Below are 25,771 nucleotides of genomic sequence, written 5' to 3'. Positions count from 1 at the left end.
TCTTTATAGGGCACCTGATTAATAAACTACTTTAATTACTGCCATTTACTTTATTTGTTCCTTGCAGTTAACAAATTAGAAGTAGTTTATCATTAAAATTGTATTTGTTAAATATAACCATCAGCTGTGCTATATCTATCCATTTTTAGTGTGGCTTGAACATCCTTATGCTAGTGTTGAGAAATTCTTTACAAAACTGACAGAACAGTGCCAGTTCTGAAATATATCTGGGAATGTATTTTTTGTAGCAAGATTTAGCAGAAGGAATTAGAGATCTGGGTTCTTCCCCATGCATTTGATAGAGCTTCATCTGCATCTGGTGGCACTACTTGGAATGTATATGCACAGAGCAGAGTGGAGAGGGCTGGGGGAGGCTGTCTGTGCTATGGCTAAGGGTGAGAGTCAGGCCTGGGGGGCTTCCAAGGGCTTCTCTTTACAAGTGATGGATACAGCAACTGCTTTGGGGGCTGTAAGAACACGGTGGCATTTTGAGTCAGCTTGGTGGCCTGGAGAGCCTATGGAGCTGGGCTGTAGGTGGTATTGTAGCCTGCATGACACCACGCGCCAGGGAGCAGAGCAGCATCAGGAAGTCTCAGAGCTGCAAGCCAGTCCTCCTGGATGCAGTCCCTTTACTCCAGCTTGACACTGAGGGTATCAGTGTTGGCTGAGGAGCAGTGAGCTTTGCTTCCCGGAGATGGAGCCTGCCCTTCTGGCAGTGCTGGTGTGTGGAACCGCACTGCATGGCTCCCGGCAGCTCAACCACCTCACTTTATCAAAGCTAGTTTGTAGAACAGTCTGTTTGCTGTCCCTTGATACTGACATCCCTGTTCTTGACCTTTCCAGCAAACTGTCCCACCAGCCTGTGCTGCTGTTCCTAAGGGATCCATATGTCTTGCCTAAAGCCAACGGTAATCAAACCTGTCATCTGCTAACAGCACTTCACTGATCTGACCCTGCACTGCATAAACCACATTATTATTATTAATACTGGCCTAGTCAAATGACACTGGTCCAAAATCTAATAACCTGCCAATAAAATGATAGTTCTTGTGTAAGAAACCATTAAAACGCTAAGTGGGGTGGATGATTTGTAAAAAAGGTGGAATTTTTCCCCCAGTTGTTCTCTCAGACAAACCTACTGAGAATTCAAATCAAAAGAAGAACACTGCTTTTCTTTTCTTGTTGTTGACCCTTTGGCTGTTTTGCCTGAAGGTCTTGAACTTGGAGGCCCAGTCCTTTGTAAGTGCTTTTTCCCTAAACAACAACTGCAAGCGTGTTTGTATTTCCATTTGGATTATTATTTCTTATCATTTATAATCTCTGGAGCTCTTTATGGGGAAAAAAAGTGTACTTAAAGTGATATATTTCACAAGACATTTACATTAGACTTACGTGATTCAAAGGAACATTGGAAATTGTTATGAACTCTTTTTTTAATATAAAAAGTTCTCTGAATTAATAATTCAGAGAATTTACCCTGTCTCAAATTCAATGTGTGCAGGGAAAAAAAGTACCACTTTCAGAGTGGGTTCCTCTTAGCTTTGTCATTTTACTTGTTTGAACGTGTTATTTCTAATAAATATTTTATTTTAAAAATATAATATGCTTTCAAAAGAGAATTTTCTCCCTGAGCTGCACATTTTTTTTAATATGGCATTTTGTTTCATTTTACTCTATACTGTGTAGAAATATCACACTGCCTTAACATGAATTAAATTTTTAAGAATAAATTTAGGAAATAACAACTTTTTTGCTTTCCCTAGACAATGGAGTGTACTTCCTTGATATTTTCTCAAGATGTTTCTAAATCCTAGAGGGGATGGCATAAGGAAGACAAAGCCAATCTCTTTTCTGTGTTGCCCAGTGATAGGACTAGAACATAAGGAATATTTTCTCAAGCCCAGACACAGGCTGTCCAGAGTGGTGCTGGATCTCCACTTTTGGAGACACTCAGAAGCTGCATGGCCATGGTCCTGGGCGACTGTCTGCAGGTGCCTCTTCTTGAACAGGGATTTGGACCAGATCACCTCCAGTCATCTCCCAGCTGCAGTGGTTCTGCTGTTTTTTTCAAGCTGTTTACCAAAACCATAGGGATGACCTCATATACTTGGAGAGGGTTAAGCAGTCTCTCTTGCAGGCAGCAACCATGCTAGCTAGTAGTGGGGCCAAACACTATTGATCTTATGAAGTCTCACTGAACTCCAATATGTAACTAGAGTGAAACTCAGACAACAGAGGTCCAGTGTGATTCAGGTCCACATCAGAAGACACATTACAAGGTTGTTTAGCTTTTACTTTGACTTAGCACTAGTCTAATTTCACAGACTGAATGTTCATTTGAGGCTGAAGTGCAGATCACAAAATCGATGAACCAAAGCACGGTAAGGGGAGGGGGTCACTGCACAGGGTCACATCTGACCCAAGTGACAACAGTAATGAAGAATCACCCACAGAGAAACCTCTGTTTAAAATTTGGTCCAGATGCTACCTATACTCATTCTTCGAGTGAGCCACATTGCATGTCTTAATCTTAAGTGTTTAATGCTCCTCCTAATTGTATACTTGATTCCTCAAGAGCCTGGTATAAATTATGAACATCATGTAACTCCATACCATTCTGAAGAGAGAAAATGGATTTCATATACAGTTATCCCAAAAAACTGAGATGGTGCTTAGTATTGCCAGCCCACATGTAACATTTTGCTCTAAGACTTCAAGATTCTGCAGTTCTGTGATGGTATTTATCTCCCTTCCATGATGTGTACTCTGAGTAAGGCTCCTTTTTGTGAAATCATTAGGAACTTTCCAATGAATTTTGTAACTGTTCTTTGAAGTAATGCAAAAAAGCATTAAGATAAAGCCCTCTTCTAATGAGTAACATATTTAAATATTGAGAAGGCCTCATTAATGACATATGATATAAAGGACATTTCAGATTCTTGCCAAGGCATTTTCTGACCTTGATCCACAGTATTTAGAATTTTATATGGCAGGTGAATATTCTTTGTATTTGAAAGCCCTAAAACATCAAATTCACTGCAAGTCATTCTTTAACTAAATGAATTAAAACACAAATTAGAATGTGAGTTGTGGTTTAAAAAAGGAAGAAGAAAACCAAGTCCTGAGTCTAGAGCCTCTACTAGTTGACTCAAGTCTAGTTGGAAAGAAACAAAGTTTTTACAAAACTACTATTGCCTTTAATTCTTCTTCTTTGTTTTTAGTTTGCAGCACAGAGAAAATATAGATGAGCTTTCTAAAATTTTCCCTCTCAGATTAGTTCTTACTTTGATAGACTCTGATTCCTTTGTAAAAACAGCCAAGGTTGTTCAACCTACGACCAAAAGTAAGTGTCCATTAACAAATAACTATTTATTATATGCTGTCTTTGAAGAAGGTGAATTTCAATCAGAAGTCTTTCCTGGATACAGGAATGCCTGTGTTAACATATTTCAATAAGTAGGAAATAGGGTGAGTTTTAAACAAAATAAAAAACTATTTCTGGAATATAATACTCAAAGAACATTTTTACCCTGCAAGTCATTGCATTGTGACTTGTCATTATAAAATACAATCTTGCCATTACTCTAGTGACTGGGCTTTAAGCACTGTTGAATTGCAAGAGAGTTTTTCCAGGAATAAGATGCACAGTTACGAACCTCACTGATTTTCAGATTCCCTTTTTCAAGATGTATTTAACAGTCTGAGGGCCCAAGTGTACATTACTTTTTGTGTAAGGGTACAGGGAGAAAGAAAAAATTAATGTTCTCAAAAAAAATAAAGGAAAAACCTAATGTGCTTCAAACTGGAGATGATACTTTGGAAGCTAAAAAAGTGGGATCTTAGATTTACTGTCAGTTGTTTGAAAATTGTTCTGATGGTTCTTTAAGCCATGCAGGGGTCACAGATCTGCAAGACTGTGCTTTGTTGTGTTTATACTTAAGTTATATATATATATATGTATACTTTAGTTGCATTTAACTTAAATTGATATGCTTGATTTTTAAGCAGAAAAGGCTCACATTAAATCTAATGTTGTGAGGATGCATCATTTTGAAAATTAATCCTTATTTTCCTATATATAGTGTATATTATAGAAGAACCAATAAAAACTGGTTTCTGGAACTGTACCATTTAATCTACAAGGAAAGCATCAGATCACCTTTACAAATGTATTTTGGTAACATTAATGACAGCTGCATAGGGTTATTCTGCCAGGGTAATTTGGGACAGATGATCTTACAGGATTTGAGGAAACACTAAAGGATTCAAAATATCAGCAAGTCATTTATAATTATTACTCACTATGAGAAGCTGGGTAGAATTATGCATATCTTGTTTACAGGGGAGGTTACCATTCATGAAAACATCCTAAAGTATCTATGTTCGTAACATCTGTAATATTCTGAAATCACTTTATTAATAACAAAGAAATAACACATTTAAGACAATAAGGATTGCTTTTATAGGGTCCAAATCTACCTTTGCTCAGTATTTCTAATTCCAAAATTATTTATGTGAAAGATTTAGGGGCAAACCCTAATTCCCACCCACATTAGATGATCTAATTCATCACGTACTAATGATTTTTATAAAAGTTGCATCTTCCCTTTGTGAATACCTGTAGGCTGCTAGTTGAAGCTTTGTTTCATGTGGAAAGTTCCACATCAGGAACCGTCTACTCTTAGCAGGAAATCCATTTCTAGTATACTAACAATTTTAAGGTTGTAAGATGTGATCAGAAATTCTTAGTTTTACTATCTGGTGATTTAAACAGACCCTTCATTAAAACCTCAGATGTTGGTGCATTTCAAAAATCTTTTTAATTCGACAGTGTATATCCATGTACATGGATCTATTATTGTGTTCTATCAGGCAGTTCTTTCATGCCAAACGGAACGTGAAAATTAACTGGCAGTTTCCTCTGCATCCATTACAACAAAGTAGTGGGAATTTTTTACTTCGAGTACTGTAGGATGACATTTTGTGACGTGACATTTTATGTTGATTGGACAACCTGAAAATTTCTTCCCTCAAATAATCATTTTTGTACAGGCATCCTCAAGTCTTCTCAGTCTAAACATCGCTGTAAACCACAATACAAAAAACAGCTTTGAAGTATTCCCAGTAGTAATCTAGAAATTTCTTCAAGTATATTGAGATTTTGTTAGAAACTGAATTGCCAGTGCAATCCATCTTCCTTGTGAGAAAAGATTCAGATAAAGAGCTGGAGCCTAGCAGCCTTAAGTATTAGAACATCCCTTTAAATCAACAAGCTACAAATCTGGCAGTGCATTCATGCAATGCCCACGGCTGCCCTAAAGTGGCTTTAGTGCTGAAACAGCATTACTTATAGCACATCCTCAACATGGATAAACAGTTGAGTGATGCGGTAACCCAAAGTAAATAAGGCCTTACCTAGTTAAGTTTCACCAAAACATTTATATTGTACTGACGTGGATAAGAAAGTAAGTTTCTTTCTTTTTTTTTTTCTTTTTTTTCAGATGACTTTCCAAATGTAGTTATAGATGGCATTCTACATGGAATATTTTATCCTCACTTACTGCCCAGGTAGAAGTAATAAGAGGCAAGAAGAAGCTGAAGTCATGGTTAACAGAATTAACAGGAATAAAATTCTGTGATGTGAAAATTATGCTCAGTAGCAAGAGGCACAACCTCAGATTAAGTTCAAGCATTATGACTTTTTAAATAAAATCACTGTCATTACAGTTGCTGCTTTTAAAAAAGATACGGAAACAACAGTATTGAAGTTATTTATACTTTCTTTATATTGACATGCTCTGTTTAACACTAAATGCTCTAAATCAAACACTGAATTATGCTAACCTTTGAAGAGAAAAGTTTTACTAATTATTTCTATAATTTCTCTTAAAGCAAACACTAAACCATTTTGCACCAGGATTTTTCCCAGCACATTACCCATTGCTGGCACTGGATGGATTAGAAGTGCTGAAGAGAGTATGTGCAGAATTGGAAACATGCTTTCACATTCTGAAATACACAGCACTCTCTGAGGAAATTTTCTAGATTTCAGTTTAAATTATTTGACTTACCAAGAGCTTCTCTATGGCTTTTGCACATCTCCATTCAGTTATGACATCTAACTTGTGTGTTTGTTTACTTTCCACACCAACTTGATGACTGTATTCCATATATTAACATTTTATAAGTCACAGAACATACAACTCTGTGGTAAACTAAAGCAAGAATATTATGATTAAGATCAAACTAAAACTGATACATATATATGTATGTTCAGATTTAACTGGAAATTTGTATGTGTGCTGCTGGACATTATAAAATAAATTACTAGACCTGAATGTACCACTTCAGTGGTTTTTTTGTGAAATTTTTCTATTGAAATTTTTCTGAGATTCTGTTCTCTGAGATGGGTCTCACAGATGTCTGTCTTCCCATGAAGTGTGAGAAAATACCTGTGTGTCTGCTCATTTAAAGCCTAGCTGAACATGGTAGCCTTACAGAACTGCATGTCTTGGTGAAAAAAATTAAGGTTAATGGAACACAGAGGAAGACACTGGGCTCATCAGCAGAAGGGAGCGTTACACAAAACCAGCAATGGCAAAGCTGGGCACAAACATAAGTCAGATCCTGGAGACACACACGTTGCTCTAAATGGTAAATGAGTTTGGAAGCCATCTGGGGAGAGTGGAAAGCCGGGACTTCAAACCAAGGTAGGCCTGTGACTGCAGCACTTGTTCAGGTAACTTTATGAGGTCTGTAAGCTCAGCCTCCAGGAGAGCTTTCAGCTACTGGCAGACTGAGGCATTCTCACTCCTGCTTGCTAACCCTGCTCCCAGAGCTGCTTTTCAGAGAATTTTACTTTAAACAGCTATTAGAAAGAAAAGTGATCAGAGGCAAAATGGAAATCTGATTGCCTAGCCCTAGACAAATTTAGAGGCCCTTGCCAAGTTCTCCTCCAGTTCTGTTTGCAGAGGACAGTAATCCTTTCACAGGTCTCTCAAAAGGAGTGTCAGTATTTACCTTCAGGAGAGGCCCCAGGGCTGTGGATGGAGAACCAGCAGGAGCATCCTCTAACAGCAAATGATATGTCAGGAGAACCTAGGATAAATCCCTGCCGACAGTTTTTTCCTGTTTCCTTTTGAGTGGAATGCCAATAGGTACCTACAAGCTCTGTGCTGTAGCAGTCTCTTCTGCCCTGAATCACTTTGGCTCTGGATACACCTCAGAGCTCCTTCAGGACACCCTTCAGGAAATGAGTCACTTCAAAGAGGAGCAGTGTGCTGCCCTTCATCGGATCTTGGCACTGTCTCTTCCACCTTGAGTCCTAAAGTAGTCAACTCAAAACGAAAAAATCCACATATCTGCACTGAACTTAACATAGGTGTCTCTTAAGTGTTACCCTACACTGACCTCCTCTGAAAGCTACCAGTTGTCAGCTTAAGAGTTATTTATTTATGCAGCATCACCAAAAAAATGAACCCAAAGTTCTCAAACTTACAGCAAAACGTAAAGAAAAAGTGTTTGAGCTTTAAAATAAGTAACATTAATTGTTACAAAATTCACCAAAACAAGAATTCTTCTGTTTTAATCAGCTTCTAACAGACCACCTTATTTAATAACAAGACAGAAAAGCTGCTTGTTCTTGATCACAGAATGGTATCTCAATACTGTGATTTTCTGAAAGACAGAAGGGACTGACATGTTTAGATTAGGTAGATTAGGAAAATATACCATCTCTGCTCTAACCTTACAACCTTATCTCCTGAAAAGCAATACCCCCTGCATATTATGTGGAATCAATTGAGGTGAGAAAAAAGTCTGGGGGCTGGAGTAAAAAATACTCTCAAGTATTTATCTGAAAGCAAAGTTTATTTATTCAAAACACATCTATATTCTACCTTTTTTCTTTAAGTTTTTAGAACTGCTGGTAATGTTACAGTAAATATTTTCAGTTGAAAAGACAAAAACAAATATTGCTAAAATTTCCAAACAGAACAAAATTACTGTATTTTAAACCGTGGAAAAATAGAATTACTGCTATAATTTTTCATTAAACACTTTTCCTGCAAGATCTAGAATTTGGTGGGATATGTCTTGAATTTCAAGGAGTGGCAGCTCCAACAAGTTGTTATAGAAATAGTCATATCCCTTCTGTATCTGGCAAATGATAAGTACTGCCAAAATGTAACTTCAGCTGTTTTGAGGAGAAAACGTGGTGGATCATTGAGATTGGTCAAAAACCACCATTAAAGACAAGTGATTAAGTTGTACTTTTCATTCTGACTATTGCTCTCACCAGTCACCAACTTCAACTACAAATGGTTCCTTCACAGCTATTTTGCCACTGTTCACAATCACACAGTCTTGAAGGGGCCGATCATGTTCATCTGTCTGCTGGAGTTCTATCGAGTGCACCACAGACTGTCAAACAAAAAAAGAACAAACAGAAAGGTTCAGTTTAGCCAAAGGAACTCAGTGGCTGAGGTCTGGTGCCACAGAAATAAAAAAGTGCACCTAACATCATTGCTTATTAACCAGTTTGTGAACAAAGTCCTTTACCCTGCCAGCTTCCCATATCCTTTTCTTTCTATATTAGCAGTTGTGCCACTCTGTAAATCAAACACAGTTGACAGAAGCACAGGGAAGGCTGTTTGCCCTCCTAGAAAATCCTTCAGCCAAAAAAAACATTTTGAAGGGGTAACTAAAAATATACATTCAGCTGATTAAGCTGGCACATACAGGATTATATCTGTGGCCTATGAGCAAAAAGTGAATCCAGAGATCACAAAAGGCAAGCATGATTATTTTTCTAATTGTACAGCATAACTGCGCTTCCAGAAATCTGGTTACTGCTTTTACCTTTAGCATATAACACACACATACATATTTTTAGTGTGGTACCAGTATTTTTAAAGGACAAAATTAATTTACATATATTGACAACTTGCTTTTTATATTTATCCATTAATCTGACTAAACTGAAACTTAAGTCTAAATAGCTTCTCAAAAATTTACAGCTACTACTGTAGATCATGAAAATGGAATTCAGTACAAATATGGGAGTGAGGGGCAAGTATTCTGATGAAGTTTTCAAACTCCTCAAAGTCCAGCAGCTCATATTTTCCCCAATAATTTCAAAACACAGATTTAAAAGAAATAATTTGTAAGGAGAACCAGACTAATAAAAGTATAATCACTTGAAAACCTAATTTTTTAGCTGAAAATTTGATCAGTATGCGTTTGCCTGCTTTACATTCACATGTTTCTAAAAACCCTTAACAGTGAAAAGTGTTACCCATAACTACCGTGCACTACAAAATTTGATTTTAGCCTGTAGAAAACAGTGTTACTGAAAGGAGGAACTGAACTCTCTTCACTTGTAATTTGCAAAGGTGTAATTTGCAAAGTGTTGACTTCAGTGCTTAGCAGTCTGAAATAAGGGCAGTGAAAGCCAAAAGCATGGTACAGGTTTCCATTTCTGATATTTCAGTTCTAAATTGTCCAGCTGGAGCTCCTCACAATCATTTCCTACCATGTACATATTAGATGAATAATGAACTGTTTCTGAACAGGGGCAACAGGGTTATAATGGGCACAATTTGTCCAGATCAACCACTACTTTAAACTAACCATTCCATCAAGGACTTTGCCAAACACTACGTGTTTTCCATCTAACCAGGAAGGCTTTGTCACACTGATGAAGAATTGGGATCCATTGGTGTCTGGCCCAGAATTAGCCATGCTAACCCATCCAATTCCATAGTGTTTGAGCTTGAAGTTCTCATCAGGAAATCTTTCTCCATAGATGCTTCTTCCTATGACAAAAAAATAAGAAAGCAGACTTTAAAAAAATAAATAAGAAAAAACCCCTGCTTTTTGTTCAAAAATGGGGAAAATGAAGTATGAATTCAGGACTTGAAGATTCATTGTTTGAGTAAACACAGCAGCATCACTGTTAAACCACCAGCAACTCCATAACTAAAATCATTTTTTGTGTAAAGGTAAGCTAAACCACCACACATAAGGAAGGAACAGTCAAAGCTGATGATGCTTTATCCCTTGAATTTAAGCACACTGAATACCTTCAAAGGTCTGGTTTACAGACACCACTGAATATTAGTATACTTCATCCTGTTGAGCAAATTAAAGTACATACTTATGGCCACCAACAATAAGATGTAATTGTCACAAAATAATGTTTTTTTGTCAATTTCAGTATTTAAACCTTTCCCTTATGCTAAGAAATCACTTTAGGCATGTTTACAAGCATATGAAGACCAAATGGAAGTTAGACTAAAATATTTGGTGTGTATGTGTACAACCACGACATTAAGATTCTGATGTTTTTAAAATAGTTCCGAGAAAAAACACATCAGTCATGGTAAAACCACCATCACTCTGAAAAGAGAAGGCTGTCTGTCTCACTCTTTGCTTGTCCAGTGCCTAGCACAATGGAGACACTTTTTCCAACACCATCAGATGCTATCCCAATAAACAACATCAGCAAGCAAATAATTGCTGCCTACCTTTAATGCTAAAACTATGTCTTTGGTATTATGGTCATCCCCATTGCTGACTGCTATGACAAGGAATGAATGTTTCCATTCTATCCCAGCAGGGAAATCACTAACAGTTCATGCAGACAGTTCAAATTGTAGCATGTCAAGAATGTGCATCTAAAGGAAGAGAAGCAATCTGCAGCCAGAGTGAGTGCAGTGCAAGAGATGCTGTGCTGGCATTGCCCCCTGAGTGTACTGAACTGTTCTGCTGGAGGCTCAGGAGGGAGAAGTGATACACACAGCCAGGACTCACAGCACCAGCAAGTTTATGGTTTCAGTTTTAGTAAGAGAAAAACGAGGAGAGGGCATGACCCTCATCTTCTAGCTTCCTTCTCTCTCCCTGTTAAGAAATTCCTTCTCACAGCACATTTCAGAGGTTCCTCAGAACAGACTGAGCTGAGGGCAGAGAGGACAGCCTCCTCCTTCCCTACCTGCCTTCCCTCTACGCGCTTTCACTGTTTCATCACGGATTAGACTTCTGCTGGATGACTTGAATTGGTTCACCTATACATGCAATCAGTGAGTGCCTCAGGGAAGGAGCGCTGTCACAAAGCCAGAGCAGGGGAAGGGTGGAGACATCCATCTTTTGGAGACGGTAAGTTGTAGGAGCAGCTCAGCTGGTCACGTGGCTCCAGCCCAGCACGCAAAGCCATGCTTCTTGAATGGGGACAAGTCACAGACAGAAAAGAGCTATCTGCAAAAATTGAGGACAAAGGAAGAGCTACACATACTTATAAATCAGATAATCCAAATAGCTGCAGCTTAGGCTACAAGACACTTGGAAAAGTACTAGGTGCTCTAAACCAAATGTGGGCGGGTTTGGGGTTTTTTCATTTATCTGAGCAGAAACCATGAAGCTATATGCTGGTTTGCCCACACTTTCAGCAGACATTTGAACAAAGAAAAGGGAACCTGGAAGATACTAAGTATGTTACCTCCTGATCCATCTCCAGCTGTAAAGTCTCCTCCTTGAATCATGAAGTCTTTGATCACACGATGAAATTTACTTCCTTTGTATCCGTATCCTCTCTAAAAAAATGAAATAATTCTTTAAATGAATGTAACATCCAGTTCTATATAAAATCATAGGAAGTACAGGAAGTTCTAGTTGTGAACAGCTAGATTTCACAGAATATACTATCAAGGGATATAATACTGTCTAGAAACACATTAAACTGAGGTGCAGGTAAAAAACATCTAAACTGCACTGCCACAAAGAAGGTATTTATTCAGGTGATCAAAGCCATTGTCTTTATTTGACTTTATTGTCTGTATCTGACCACAGTAACTCCACATGCTAGATCTGCAAGGCAGGTACAGATTGAGGTGCTCATATCCAGCATCTCGTAATTACATCTTGCAAACCAAGGACCTGAGAAGACACACACTAGTGCACATCCCTGGGACGGCACTTGTGCACAGGCTCCAGTGAATGAAGACTGACAGTTCGCAACTGAAACAGCATTAAACACACACTGCTTTCCCAAGCCAAACCTGAGTACACAGTGGAAGAAAACCACAAACGTACTTCTCCAGTTGCCAACACAATGAAGTTCTCCACGGTCTTTGGGACAACTTTTCCAAACAATCCAATTACAATTCTGCCAACATCTTTGTCTCCGATCTTCACATCAAAGAACACCTGAATATTTTTGTGAAGGGAACAAAAGTGATATAGATGTAAGCACAGCAAACAGCCAAGCTTTTCAAAGAGTAAGGTGGTAAGAAATTACTTCTAGCTGGTCTGTAGTAATAGTATCCTGCAATTCCTAAGGGTGCTGTTTCAGAGAAATCCTTTCAGAGCCACCAAAATCAGGTTATGCAGAAAACTGTTTGAGATATGGTGACTCTATGTTTTGATTCTTACTACTTTTAATGGCTCAGTGAGACTGCTGTATCTCAAGTTTGAAGACAGTGTTCAAGATTTTTCCCAAACATGTAAGCCTTTAAAGCTGAATGGAAAAATTAAATATGAAAGTAAGGAAGAACAACAATTCTATTCCCATATGGGGGAAATAACAAGGAACTATAGTACTGACACTCCCCACAAATGACCATTTGCTATCCACTCATAATCTTCACTGTTTAAGGTATCAGTACATATACACAAAAGCCTAAATTCCATTGATTTGACAAACAGTGGGAAGAAAATCCTTTGGCTCAATCAAGCAGTTTCCTTTCTAAACATGAATCCAAAACTAGGAGAGAAATAACCAGGCCAGATTATTCAGCTGATTGCCTAAATCTTCAATGTATATGTCACTGAAAAGCAACTTCAAAAAGACAAATGAGTTACAAGACATTATAATGAATCTATGAATGCATATTTGAATGTGCAAAAATGTTCCAATAATTACTGAAAATAGGAACAGCTGTCAGGAAATGAGGCATTTTGAAGTTCTGAAAAAGTTACATAAAGGCTATTACAACTTCTAGGAAACAGCAATGTGTACTCCTATGATGTGGTATTTGCTGTTCCTTGTGGCACTCAACCAAGTATTACTTGTCTGTAATGCTAAGAAATTAGTCCAATAATGATAATAAATGACCACAGTCTCTCCAATGTGAATGCCTCTTTCACGCTCTCCTCCTAAACATTTCTACCATTTCTTGATCTTCTATGTGGTTTTGACTGTTGAACTTTTGGCTAACACTATAAAAGCGCTATAAAGGAAATAAAATTCCTTTTGATACATCTCATTCATTTCCTTGACACTTGGCACTGAATAACATGCTTCTTTGGCACTGAATAACATGCTTCTTAGATGTGTGGCTCCCAAAGCATTAACAGCACACTCCCACTAACTTTTTAACAGTTCTATAAACAAATCTCTCTGAATTGTGCCGCCAGGGTTATCTAGGTAAGGGCCATTGCCTTCCTACGTTTTCTAAAACCTTTGGCTGTCTATTTTGCCTGGAAATGTTGTTCTAGTAGGACTGCCTGAAATACAAGGGCACATATAAGTAACAAGACCAAGGCTACCAAACAATCACCCCACAGAGCATGAACATCATACACTTTGTTGACAGCACAAGGAGACAAGTTCGCCATACGCTGCAAGCCTAGCACAGCCACAAGGCTTCATACGTGGCACTGCGGCTTGCCTAAGCAACAAACCCAGTACTTTTAAAAATGTGTCTCTGCATATTTTAGCCACAAAATCAAGTATGGAAATATATGGTAGCCCTAGACACTATTTCTGCATAGAAAAGCCATGTTCTCATGAGTGTATTTCCACAGGTTCCCTGGAAATTCAGTGGGCATGTAGACTCTTGTGAGCTGGTTGATACACTATTTTTAAATCTCAAAAAACATCTGGCCGAATTCTTCACCAAAAACTCTGAAAGAAAATAAATATTATACATTTTCGGTCTTATTAATACTTTTATAAATATTTAATCATATTTACAATCTGCAGTTAAGTACTTCAAGACTGAAATGAAAAAAGAACACACCACTAAGAGCGGCTGGTTCTCATAAAAAGATTCATATATAATTTACACAAGATGCTGTACATCTAACTGAAAAAATGGACAAGAGCATTCAATTATTTAAGGAAACTAAAGTGACTTTGAAAGGAAGATCTCATGATTCTTAAAGACCAGCTAATGTAATAACCTCATAAATGCAAAATTACTGTATATGGTGTAAAGCCACAATAAGGGGGCCAAAATACATCTGGAATCATCCTGAGTAGTTTAGTGAAAGGTTTGGCTTTGGGCTTGTGAAGGTCAGAGAAGGAAAAGAAATAGAAATACTAGAAATAATTAAGGGCATAGCTACATCTGTACTGTGAGTTCACACCCTGAGTGCTGCATGTAATTTTGGCCTCTCTACTGCAGAATGATAAAACCAACCTAAAAAATGTAAAAAAATGGGCAGAACAGATGCCCAACGGGTATGGAATATCTTTTATATAAAGAAAGGTTACAGAAAACTACTTAAACTGGAAGAGAAAAAACTGGTGTGATTTGATGAGCTCTGTAAATTTACCACTGCCTAGGAAACAAAATTGGCAATGCAATTCTTTAGGCGCCACAGCAGTCAGAGAAAAGCATAACATTATGGCCCAGGCAAAAGAAATGAAGAAGGAAAGCACTTTATTCATAATTAAATAGGAATATATTTCCAGAAGATTATTTGATGGTCAAATTTACCCTTTATCCCCCCAAAAAAACCAAATCTGTGGTCTAGAAGTCCGTGGCAATGAAACTGTAAGCAGCTGCAGAGAACAGAGGCAATGAAGCACAGAGATAGAGGCACAGTCCATGGCTTAGGATACTGAAGCCATGCTAGAGCAAGCAGTTCTGCCCCTGTCGTTCCCTGTCACACTTTCATGACTGTAGGTGTCTTCCCCAGCATGGGCACACTCTCTCCTGACTACAGGTGGAAAAACACTTAGGGGTTGAAACACAGAATTCCAAAGCTGGACTAAACATCCCACCTCCTGCACCAAACAAACACTTTTTGGAAAGAAGTGCTGTCATGCTGCAGTAGTTAGGTGCCTCCCTATCCCGCCAGCCAGCCCCACAGCCCACAAGTCCATCTCCTGGGCAGTGCCATTGCAATCTGACCCAACCTCCCCATTCAACCAGGGCCATCAATTCTCTACAGGGCAGAGAACTGCGTCCACGTGGTTCTTGGATATTTCCTGTGAGGGAAACTCCACAGCCTCTCTGGGCAATCTGTTCCAGTGCTCAGTCACTTTTGTGCCCTGCACAATAAAGTTCTTCATATTCAGGTGGAACTTCCTGTGTACCAGCTGGTCACCACCGAGCAGAGCCTGGTCCATCCTCTTGGCACCCTCCCCTCAACATACTCATTGACACTGATAAGGCCCTTTTTCAGCCATTCCTTCGCCAGACTGAACAGGCCCAGCTCCGCCAGCCTTCCCGGCAAGACATGCTGCACTCCCCTGATAACTCAGCAGCGCCCCGTTGGATCCACTCCAGAGTTTCAGCAGAGAGGAGGAATGAATAAAACCCAGGGCACAGACGAGCCCCAGAGCAGTCAAACCCCGTCCCGCTCGGGGCAGCCTGGCAGCACCAGCAGCCACAAACTGCCCTGGCAACCGCAGAGGCTGCAGCAGCGCTGGAGCGGTGAGGAATTTAAAAGTTTACACTTCTGCAAGCCAGAGGGAGGCTCTGCTGGCCCGAACTCCGCGATGTGCCAGCGCCTACCGAAAGGAGGCATGCCCAAAGGGGTTAAAAACCAACGAACCAACCAAGAAAACCCAATAAGACGGCGAAGCTCTGGCGTTAGGCCAAGCCCTGTGCGGCCGGGGCGCGGCGTGGGGCCGGCTGTGGAGCGGGCCAGGGCAGAGGCCGGCGGGCTGCCCCGGCACGCCGCCACGGCCGCGGGACATCCCGGCCGCGGGCCCCGCCCGACCCGAACCGAGGCTTCCCGGAGGCGGGCGAGAGTCACCTTGGCTGTCACGCTGGGTCCCCTCCTCTTGAAGGCGTCGGCCACGGGGGCCAGGAAGCACAGACAGGCCACGGCGCCGAGCAGCGCCCCGCGGGTCATGGCGCCGGCCGAGCGCTGCGGCGCCTGCGCCGGGGAAGGGCGGCTCCTCCCGCCGGGGCGGGGGGCTCCCGGCAGCGGCTGCCCGCCCCAGGGAGCAGCCAGCCATCCCGGAGAAAGGCCAGCAGTCCCAGGGAACGGCCAGCCATGCCGGGGAAAGACCACCAATCCCGGGGAAAAGGCCACCCATCCCAGGGAGGGGTTATCCATCCTGAGGAGCCATCATCCATGCCCGAGGAGTAGCCACCCATGCCAGGGATCGGTCACCCATCCTGGAGAAGCCGTCACCATCACGGCCGGAGTGGTGACCCGCCGGGGCTGAGCTCCGGTCCCGGCGCCCTGGCTGGGTCTGGGGCGGGTGCTGCACCTTCTGATGGGCGGCGGGGAGCCGGGTGCCCTCCGCCGGGCCGGCCTCGCCCAGCGGGAGCTGCGGTACCGGAGAGGGGCACAGCCTTCGGCTTCGGCCGGGCTGTGGGCCCAGCAGGCTCCCACGGGTGGGTGAAGTAGCCAAAAGCAGTAAACGCTTGAGAGATTGAGCCAGCAGCGTGCCCTTGAGGGAAAGGGCAATGGTATCCTGGGCTGCATTCCAAAGAGTGTTGCCAGCAGGTGTAGGGAGGTCATGGTGCTCCTCAGCTCTGCTGAAGACACGTGGAGTGCTCTGTCCATTTCTGGGTTCCTTAGCATAAGCGAAGTGTGGAGCTCCCAGAGCGGGTCCAGCACAGGGCAAGAAAAGGACTGGAGCATGTCTCTCATGAGGAAAGGCAGAGAGAGCCTGGTCTGCTCAGCCTGGAGAAAGGATGACTGAGATGGGACCACATCAATGTCTATGAGTATCTGAAGGGAATGTGTCAAAAGGATGGACCAGTCTCTGCCTGGTGGTGCCCAGAAACAGGATAAGAGGCAACAGGCAGAAACTGATGCGCAGGATGGTCCACCTGATTACAAGCAGGAACTTCTTCGCTGTGCAGATGACTGCACATTGGAATAGATTGCCCAGAGAGACTGCAGAGTCTCCTGTACTGGAAATACTGAAAAACTGTCTGGGCTCAATCTGTGCTGTGTGCTCTAGGACAACCCACGTGACAACCCTGTGGTCCCTTCCAACCTCAGCAGTTCTCTGATTCTGTGATTTTGGGAGTGAGTCATTAGTCCTTCATGTTTGCTGTATTTAATGTGCTAGAAACTACAGGAGCCTGTGAGGCACCTGTAGTACTTTTGGGTTCATTTGTGTTAGCTGTGGTGCTGCACTGCTTGTCAGCTCACACCTTTGGCTTTGGACAATAAACAGAAGTGCTGAAGGAATCCATCAAACACAAATATTTCTCCCAAGCCATTATGTGCTAAAAAATAATTTGCATTCAGGACCTGTTTCAAATGGTGTTGCTGCGGCAGTCCCTAGAAAATTTGTAAATTGTAGCACACTGAAATTTTGTGACCTGTCAGCTGCCAGCATATGAAAGTTGAAATGGATGCCAATGGACTGCAAGCAGGAAGCTGTCAGTGGCTTATGTAAACACGCTCAGGCTTAAACCCAGCAGCACTGTGGTTCTGGGTGTATGGCATAGCACTTCCACAGACAATTGCAAAGGCAGCCCAGAGCTCAGGTGCAGTGCCCAAGGGAGCGTGTGCTCTGCACCACGCACGTGCGCTGCATGTCTGCCAAACCCCTCAGCTTGAGACTGTGCCTCAGCTGGCAAGTAATAGAGACAATAGCCACAGACTCATAGAATTGTTTAGGATCAAGTCCAGCTATTAACCCAGCACCGCCAAGCCCAGCACTTAACCATGTCCTTAAGCACCACATCTACATGTCTTTTAAATACCTCCAGATCTGGTGATTCTATCACTTCCCTGCATAGCCTGTTCAGTGCTTAACAGCCCTTTTCATGAACGAATTTTTCATAATATCCAACTGAAACCTCCACTGGCACAGTTTAGGAATATTTCCTCCTGCCCTAAGGCTTTCTACTTGCAAGAAAGAGGCTAACCCCCTCCCTGCAGCCTCCTTTCAGGCTATTGTAAAGAGTGATCAGGTGTCCCCCTGGTTACCATTGTCTCCAGGCTGAACATCCCCAGCTCCCTCAGCTGCTCCTCATCAGACCTGAGCAACAGACTGTTCCCCACCTTTGTTGACCTTCTCTGGACTCACTTCAGCACTTCAACATCTTTCTTGTAGTGAGGGGCCAAAAACTTAACCCAGATTTTGAGGTGGCCTCACCAGTGCTAAATACAGGGTGACAATCTGTGTCTTGGTCATGCTGGCCACACTATTTTTGATACAGACTAGGATATCATTGGCCTTTTTGGCCACCTGGGCACAGCTGGCTCATGTTCAGCCTCTGTTGGCCAGCACACCCAGGTCTTTTTCTGCTGGGTCACTTTACAGCCTCTCTGCCCCCAGCCTGTACCACTGCTTTGGGTGGTTGTGACCAAAGTGCAGGACCTGGCATTTCCTCTGTTAAACCTCATAATCATGGCTTCAGCCCGTCAATCCAGCCTGTCCAGATCCCTCTGCAGAGCCTTCCAGCAATCAACACTGCTACCCAACTTAGTGTCATCTGCAGACTGACACAGGGTGCACTTAATCCCCCATCCAGATCATGGATAAAGACTTTACACAGGGTTGTCCCCAGCACTGAGCCCTGGGGATCAGCACATGTGAGTGGCCAGGAGCTGGCTGTAACTCCATTCGCCTCCACTCTCTGGGCCTGGCTGTCCAGCTGGTTTTGGGCAGCAAGGGGTGCACTTGTCCATGAACAGAAAATGCCTCTGCTGTGTGTTTTCAGGTGGCTTGTGCAGCTGACCAAGATGCCTACAACACTTGAAGGGTTTAGGCATGCTTGTGGAACATGTTCTCTCATGTAGATATTTGTCGGGCATCTGGTTCATGTACGGCAAGGCTTCTCTGAAACACATGCGATAAGCTGGTACACTGGAAAGATCCATTTCAACATTCATTCCTCATCCAATCCAAAACATAGCATACCCTGATGCTCACTTTGGGATCTGTGGGGTGATCACAGACTGTCTTTCACAGGGGATGTAACTTTTCTGCTCTTTTCCATTGTGCCCACATGCTGCCTGCACAAGTGTATCTGAGTGTAATGAGATTTCTCATCAGGTGACTACAGTAAAAATTAATTTCACGGGCACAGCAAAGGGTGTGGTTACAGCTTCTGCCTTACATAGCACAAGCAGAAGCCGCAAATTATCATCTTGCTTAATTGGTGACTGACACAAATAGATCCTTTTTCCTCAAGAGGTGTAAAACATACTTGTAGTTCCTGAGTCAAAGAGCAATCTGGACTAATCTAGGGCTTGACTTTGACATCTGATCTATGTGCTGGCATTTTGTACAACTGAGGGTTTTACCAAAGCCCTGCCCCTAGGGGCTGCTATCAGCACAAGGGGATTTGGGGCTTCAGGGCATGGCTCAAGACATTTGTCCTGTAACTATTTAGATCTGTTCATTTTAGTAAACCAAAACTAGTACATGTGTGTGTAGGTGGTTATGGCACTTCTCTGATCCCATTGCTAATGAGCACAATATTGCATAATAATATCCTTTAAATATCAAAGCAGCCCCAAAAGGAAACATATGTCTCATATAATATATACTTTGCATTGATAATGATATGTCAATGCATTTCAGCAGGTATGTTAGTATGTGAGTTTACTCAGAGTAAACTGCATATGTGTTTATATTCTCTGCCAGTTAGATAAGGTACTGAGAATTTAATATTATGATTCAGCTGCCTTCCTTGTGCTGCAAACACATAACAATGGTGCTCAACTAACTATGGCGTTAAGATTTACAGCAGAAATATAACAAAGGCTTACTAGTTTGTTCCAGTAGTTGGATATAAACTTTAAAAAAACTGTATTGCTTTATAAAATCATTAGACAATTAACCATTAGATAGTTAAGGATTCTGTCTAATAGCAACAGAAACATTTTCAGTCTACATATGTATCTAATCACATAAGTCTCAATAGTTAAAATCCAGGAGGTGTAAACTTACCATTTCCATCTCTGTTTAGAGAATCATAGAATCCCAGAATGATTTGAGTTGGAAGGAATCTTAAAGATCATCCAATTCCAGCTCCCTTGCCTTCAGCAGGTACCCCTTTCACTAGACCAGGCTGCTCAGAGCCCATCCAACCTAGCTGTGAGCTCTTCCAGGGACAGGGCAGCCACAGCTTCTCTGGGCAGCCTGCTCCAGTGCCTCACCATCCCCACCATAAAGAATTTTCTTAATATCTAACTTAGACATTTTAATCTTTTAATTTGAAGTGTTTTTAAGTTTGACATGCATGGGACAGAACATTTTTGTTACCTCAAACGCATTCACCAGGTGAATGTGTAAAGAAATAAGGAAAAAGGTGGAGCCAAGGCTAATTCCAGATTTTGGGTTTGAAAGAAGACCAAGGCTGGCTGATGAGACTGTATTGTCTCAGAGCAATTCAGTCAGAGTAGTACATTGATTCAAACCAGGAGGTGCAGAAGAATGAGCAAGGAACTAGGAAGACACAAAAAAGATGATCTGTCTGGGAGGCTCCTTAATTTAATATGCCGTTATACAGAGTGTCTGTAGGTATGCTGGATGACACTCTCAAGTCACAGTACTCCCAAGAGTTCCCTTTCACTTTCCCTCAATAAAAATGTTGGTGTTTGCAAGGATGACTTTGCTGTTTATTGACATGTAAATATGTTTCATCCATGTACAAGAGGGCAGTATGAGGCAGAAAGAATGAAAGGAGTACTTGATAGCACTGAAGATCTTTGAAAACAGCAAGATGAGAAGATGAGATGGGATCTGGTTTATATTATCTTGGAAAGTTTATGCATACTGGTGATGCTGCTAAATAATTTTTGGAAGAAGATAAAACACTGTTTAAAGAGGAAATCTTGAAAAGACACAGAAACTTAATATGTTCAGTGAAAAGTCAATTTTACACAGAAAATCTCTTCCTGATGCTAAAAGTACACGTTCTTTTTGCAGGAGTTTGATGTCATGACTATCAAATAGGAAGTACACAAAAGCTGGAAAAACAGTAAAGTTTGTGTAGCTGTGAAAAGAAAGGAATCCTTTCAATGAAGCTAGACAATGTGTAAGAACTTGCTATGAAGTCTTTATTTTTCTGCTTTAATTATTCGTCGCATTCTTGAAGACGAAGAATTTGGAGGTCTTTGCAAACTCTTTACACCAGCTGGATACAGTGTGCTGAGAACTACACTGAATCTGAATGCACTGTGGCTTTGCAGAGACAACTTCTCCATGTTAAAATTTAAAAAAAAGGTGCAAAATCAAGAGAGGGTCTACGACAGAAAACCATTCCTTCAGGTTCCATCCATAGCCATGGTTTCCTAGCCATAAACAATTTGTTCACCTCTTCACTGAAGCGGATTTGAAAAAAACTGTTATCATTTCTTCCCTCGGTTTTCTTTCCTGTAGACTAAACAACCCCAATTCCTTCTATCTTTCCACATGGGTCAAGTATTAGAGCAGGCGTCATCTGGATGTATAGCTTTTAGTTGAAATATTACCTTTGTCCTTACACATCAGTAGAAGCTACAGATCAGTACATTTTGTCATTTCTTGCCTTTTTTTTTTTCCTTTATTTTTACATAGTTCAAGTGACATAAGGCTGTTGTGGCAAAGATTATGTAGCTCATTCAAAGAGTGTGCTCAGACTGTCTGGTGTTTGTGTTATGGTGTAGGGGACACGTTGCATTTTAGAGCTGGCTGATGTGTTATTTGGGTGCTTGTCTCTTGAAGTCACCAACCTTTTCAAAGAATAATTTACTACTACAAATCGAAGTTTGACAGTCTTCGATTTAAGTAATAGTGCCTGTAATGAGATGTTTTGTTGTTTCTTACAGGCTTTTTGCAATTTAAAAGGGGTACAGAAGAGAGAACTATTGAGTGTATAGAATCTGACAGATTTTGATTTCTAGTAGTACTAGCATTGGCAGTAATTCTAGACATCCCTTCATCACTATGGCATGGTATGAGCTATGATTTATTGTAGTTATGTAGAAATATTTTATATCCAAATTGCTCTAGTATATCATGTTATACAGGTAAAAGAATTCTGGTACACATAATAATGCTTTATGGTTCTGTAGGCACTTTCATCGGTGTTAACTGCTTGATAGCTGCCAGGATATAACTTGGCGTAAGCATTGTGTTCCATAAGACTGCTGTAACTGAGCTTTTATTTTTATTTTGTCACTTTGAAATGGGTTTTGGATTCTCAAGGCTGAATCACTGAAGATGTATCGTCCCTTCCAGGACTGATCTTTGTCCATAAAGTTTCACATTGCCGTAGTGTTACTTGTCTTGTTTATTTAATGTATCACTGGCAGAATAAAATCATAGGTTTAAAGCCAAGCTTTAATCCCATAAGGACTAAGAAATGCCCCACTACATCTTATATGCCAGCTAAATTATAAAATAGTTAAAAGTGTTAAAAGATCAGAGCCACTGTGACCTGACATATGATTCTGAGATGCAGCAGTAAAAAAAAAAAAACAGGTTAAGGTCTGCAAATTGTAAGTCACTGTATATGGCCCTCTTGAATAATGAAGAAATAGGTTTATGGGAAGTTTTGTTTGTGTTTTTTTGTCTTTTCCTTTATGTGACTTCAGAAAGATGGAGTGTATTGTATGTGCTGTCTCTTCTATTAAACCACTTGTAAAATGGCTTAGACTGCTCCTGTCATCTGATGCACTTATGCAAAATGAATGTGTCCCATGCTCCGGATAAGTGTCTTCCTTCTGGTGAATAGTTTTTAAGCTTTTTAAATTTTGTATCCAAACACAATTTGAAGTGTCACCCTTTCCACTCTAATGGTCAAAGCATTTATTTAGGTGATACCAGCAATGTGTTTTCAAAATAGTGCAGCTGGAGGCAGAACCATTTTGAGCCTATATGTTTACAGGATATCAGAGCTGTCTCTAATTGCACATCTCATTTAGCACATAGTCATTCATTTAAATTCTGGTTTTCTTAGCATCTGTGGTTGCATAAGATCCCTTAGGGCAAAACTGGTTTTTTTTTTTTTTTCCAGTAAAGCATAGTTGTGAGGAAATGTACAGTAAGATTTCTTTGTTTTCAAGGCAAAAAAGGTAAAATTTAGGAAAAATAAAAGCTGGAACTGCATAAGATCCTATTTTTTTCCCTTCCCCAAATATTACTTCCAATTATAGTACATTGTTCATTCCAGTTTTCCAAACACTATTGCATGTCCCTAAATTATGGTTCTTTTCTGTGAAACTACTTACACCTAAAGGTAAGTACATAGGTGTTTCAAAAATATGTCTTTGTCAATAAATTTAAGTTCCATTAATCTATACTTCCAGCCTGATAATGCCCAGAGGTGCAAATCAGAATATATAGTCTGTGTTTCTAGACTCTTAAGAAAAAAAGATAATTCCTTCCTCAAATACGGAAATGGGAAAGTGAATAAGTAGCATTCCATCACATGTCTGTGGTGAAGAATAGGCACAGGTTTGTTGTTTTCATGTGATATTTGCAATTATTATTATTACTGCTGTTCTTGGTGGTGGAGCAGGAGAAAGATAGGGAAAGAAGGGTAGGAAGAGTGAAACAGTGAAAGCTCATTAATTGTCCAGGAGGTAAATGGCAACCCAGGAGTAGCACCCAGAAGCAAACAAACATAATCAGCAGTGCTAAGGCATGTGAATGAGTTTGGCCCTCACCTTCCAAACACCAGATGAGGTTGTAGTAATAAAGAGGGAAAATGAAACTGGAAGCTGTTAAAAGGAAAGTGAAAATTACAAGAGTTTTTCCTTTACAAATCATAAGGAAAACATTGAATATTTAGAGAGATTTTGTATGAAAATTGATCATTTTAGAAAAGACCTGAGCATCTAGAACAAGAGAAGAAGATGCTGCCAGGATAGTTTTAAATGGAAGGAAAATATATTGGTGGTTTGTTTCAAGATGAGTGAAAGGTGAAGATGCATGATATTTCTCTCTCCAACTCACTCTGGAGCCTGCTGTGCTGACAGAAGTACAAAGCTAGCCTCATTAGTACAGGAAATATGGGTTGGAAGATACAGGGGGAAAAAATAGGTGTAATTTTGGTGTCCCTGAAGTTCTACGTTGTTATTACCGTGTTAAAAATAGTGTCTGGTCAAGGACCTCATCTGTCTAGTTTCTTTCTAATTTCTATTCAGTAAGATGCAATGGTTCTGAAAAGATGTATTAATTTGCTATCTGACAGATTACACTATGTAAAAAAGATATCTTAATTTACCCTAAGAAAGATTTGTGTCTAGTTTTTCACCTCTGTATTTACTTTAACTTTTATTACGATTTTGTTCTTATGCATACACAGGTAACTTCATACACTTGATTTAGATACCACCCTATTTGTTGCTTGTTTCAGGTCTTTCAGAAAATACACACTGAAGAAGGCAAAGTATTTTATTAGTGCTGTAATATTCTTCTTGGAGATCTTGCCAGTCAAAGATCAAATTTCTTAGAAACACTTACCATGATCCTTTATCTATAGGAAATAATTTTGTATACTTTTTTGTATATTAAACCTGTGCAACAGCTAGAGGAACTCTGCCAAGATTGTGTAAGGATCAAGGAAAGGATAATAGTCCCGCACACAAGGTGGGCACTAAGTGGTCAACTGTTAGCAAATATATATAGTTGATGTTTTTACTTATTATCTTTTATTTGAACAGTGCTACAGTCAGTCACAGGTAAAATTCTCTACAGTGATGCTCATTAAGAATTTCCATGTCACAGTATCTAGGAAAGTGTAATGATTTCTCTTGCATAAAAGAAAAAGAAAATATTCTGATGAGCACGATACAACAACTCTGCATGTATTGGTGTTTGTTGTGTATGCTCAAATAAACACCATTGAAATTATTCTTCCTTCTCTATCCATTGTCTATGCTAAGGCAATTGTCTCTTTTCTAAGAGATTTTTTTCAATAAAAATCCTACTCTCGAGTGCTTTGTAAATGCTATGTTTTCTGTCCAGTGACTTATTCCAGCAGTCAACCTTGCATTTCATCATTGTAATGCTTGTAATGAATGGAAGTGTAAGTGAGTTATTTTTGAGAAAGGAATTGTAGGTAATTTGGAAATAATTCTGACTCAGAGTTTTGGAGAGCTGCACTGATGGCAGCAGGACCTCTCTGTATGGAGAGGGCCTTGGCTGCATACAAGATGCCCACCAAGTTGCTCTACCACTCTCCTCAGCAGAATGAGGGGGAAGAAAATGAGATGGAGAAAAGAGCAATGAGTTAAGAAGAGGGAAGTTTAACCAGAAAAGAAAAAAAAAAACCCAAAAAACAAAGAAAGTGCAAAGATTATGCATGGAAGCAAAGGAAAGCAAAAGATCTCTTGTCTGCTTTCCGTATGCAGGTGTTATCCAGCCACTTCCCAGGAATTAGGGCTTCAGTACCCCTACCAGTTTCTGGGGTGAGGGAGGAGGCAGAATGCTGGGGAGACAGTGCTGGTGCTGTGCCAGGGCACGACCAGCACCTCTGCAGCCCCCAGCACACAGCACAGCAGGGGAAAAGAGCCCGTCCCAGCCAGAGCCAGTGCACCTCCATCGTCACCGTTCTGGTGTTCAGGGACACGGGGAGGATCTCAGCTTTGGATTCCCATTGTCAACAGAGAAACCGGGAGGTCTGACACG

At 40.7% G+C, this 25,771-nt stretch overlaps 2 protein-coding genes across 2 annotated transcripts in view; one reads left to right on the top strand and one right to left on the bottom strand.

The window, feature by feature from the left end:
* The window catches only part of SNX24 (sorting nexin 24), an 88,628-nt gene extending 82,286 nt beyond the window's left edge, over nucleotides 1-6,342 (top strand). The window contains exons 6-7 of the mRNA XM_054281612.1: nucleotides 844-908; nucleotides 5,502-6,342. Of these exons, the coding sequence (XP_054137587.1) occupies nucleotides 844-908; nucleotides 5,502-5,572 (136 nt within the window). The 3' untranslated portion in view covers nucleotides 5,573-6,342. The remainder of the gene's footprint in view (nucleotides 1-843; nucleotides 909-5,501) is intronic.
* A 1,377-nt stretch (nucleotides 6,343-7,719) lies between these two features.
* PPIC (peptidylprolyl isomerase C) lies at nucleotides 7,720-16,108 on the bottom strand. Its single transcript, XM_054281622.1, has 5 exons — nucleotides 15,985-16,108; nucleotides 12,088-12,201; nucleotides 11,495-11,588; nucleotides 9,631-9,815; nucleotides 7,720-8,421 (listed from the first exon to the last, which is right to left on the bottom strand). Exons 1-5 carry the CDS (start codon nucleotides 16,081-16,083, stop codon nucleotides 8,293-8,295), a joined length of 621 nt encoding a protein of 206 aa, XP_054137597.1. The 5' UTR covers nucleotides 16,084-16,108; the 3' UTR covers nucleotides 7,720-8,292.
* Between the last annotated feature and the right edge of the window lie 9,663 nt (nucleotides 16,109-25,771).

The sequence above is a fragment of the Melozone crissalis genome, unplaced genomic scaffold (genome assembly GCF_028551555.1).
Source record: "Melozone crissalis strain CALT ecotype California unplaced genomic scaffold, PUWL_Pcris_2 ptg000005l_1, whole genome shotgun sequence".
Classification (NCBI taxonomy): Eukaryota; Metazoa; Chordata; class Aves; order Passeriformes; family Passerellidae; genus Melozone; species Melozone crissalis.
This window is presented reverse-complemented; position numbering and strand designations above follow the sequence as displayed.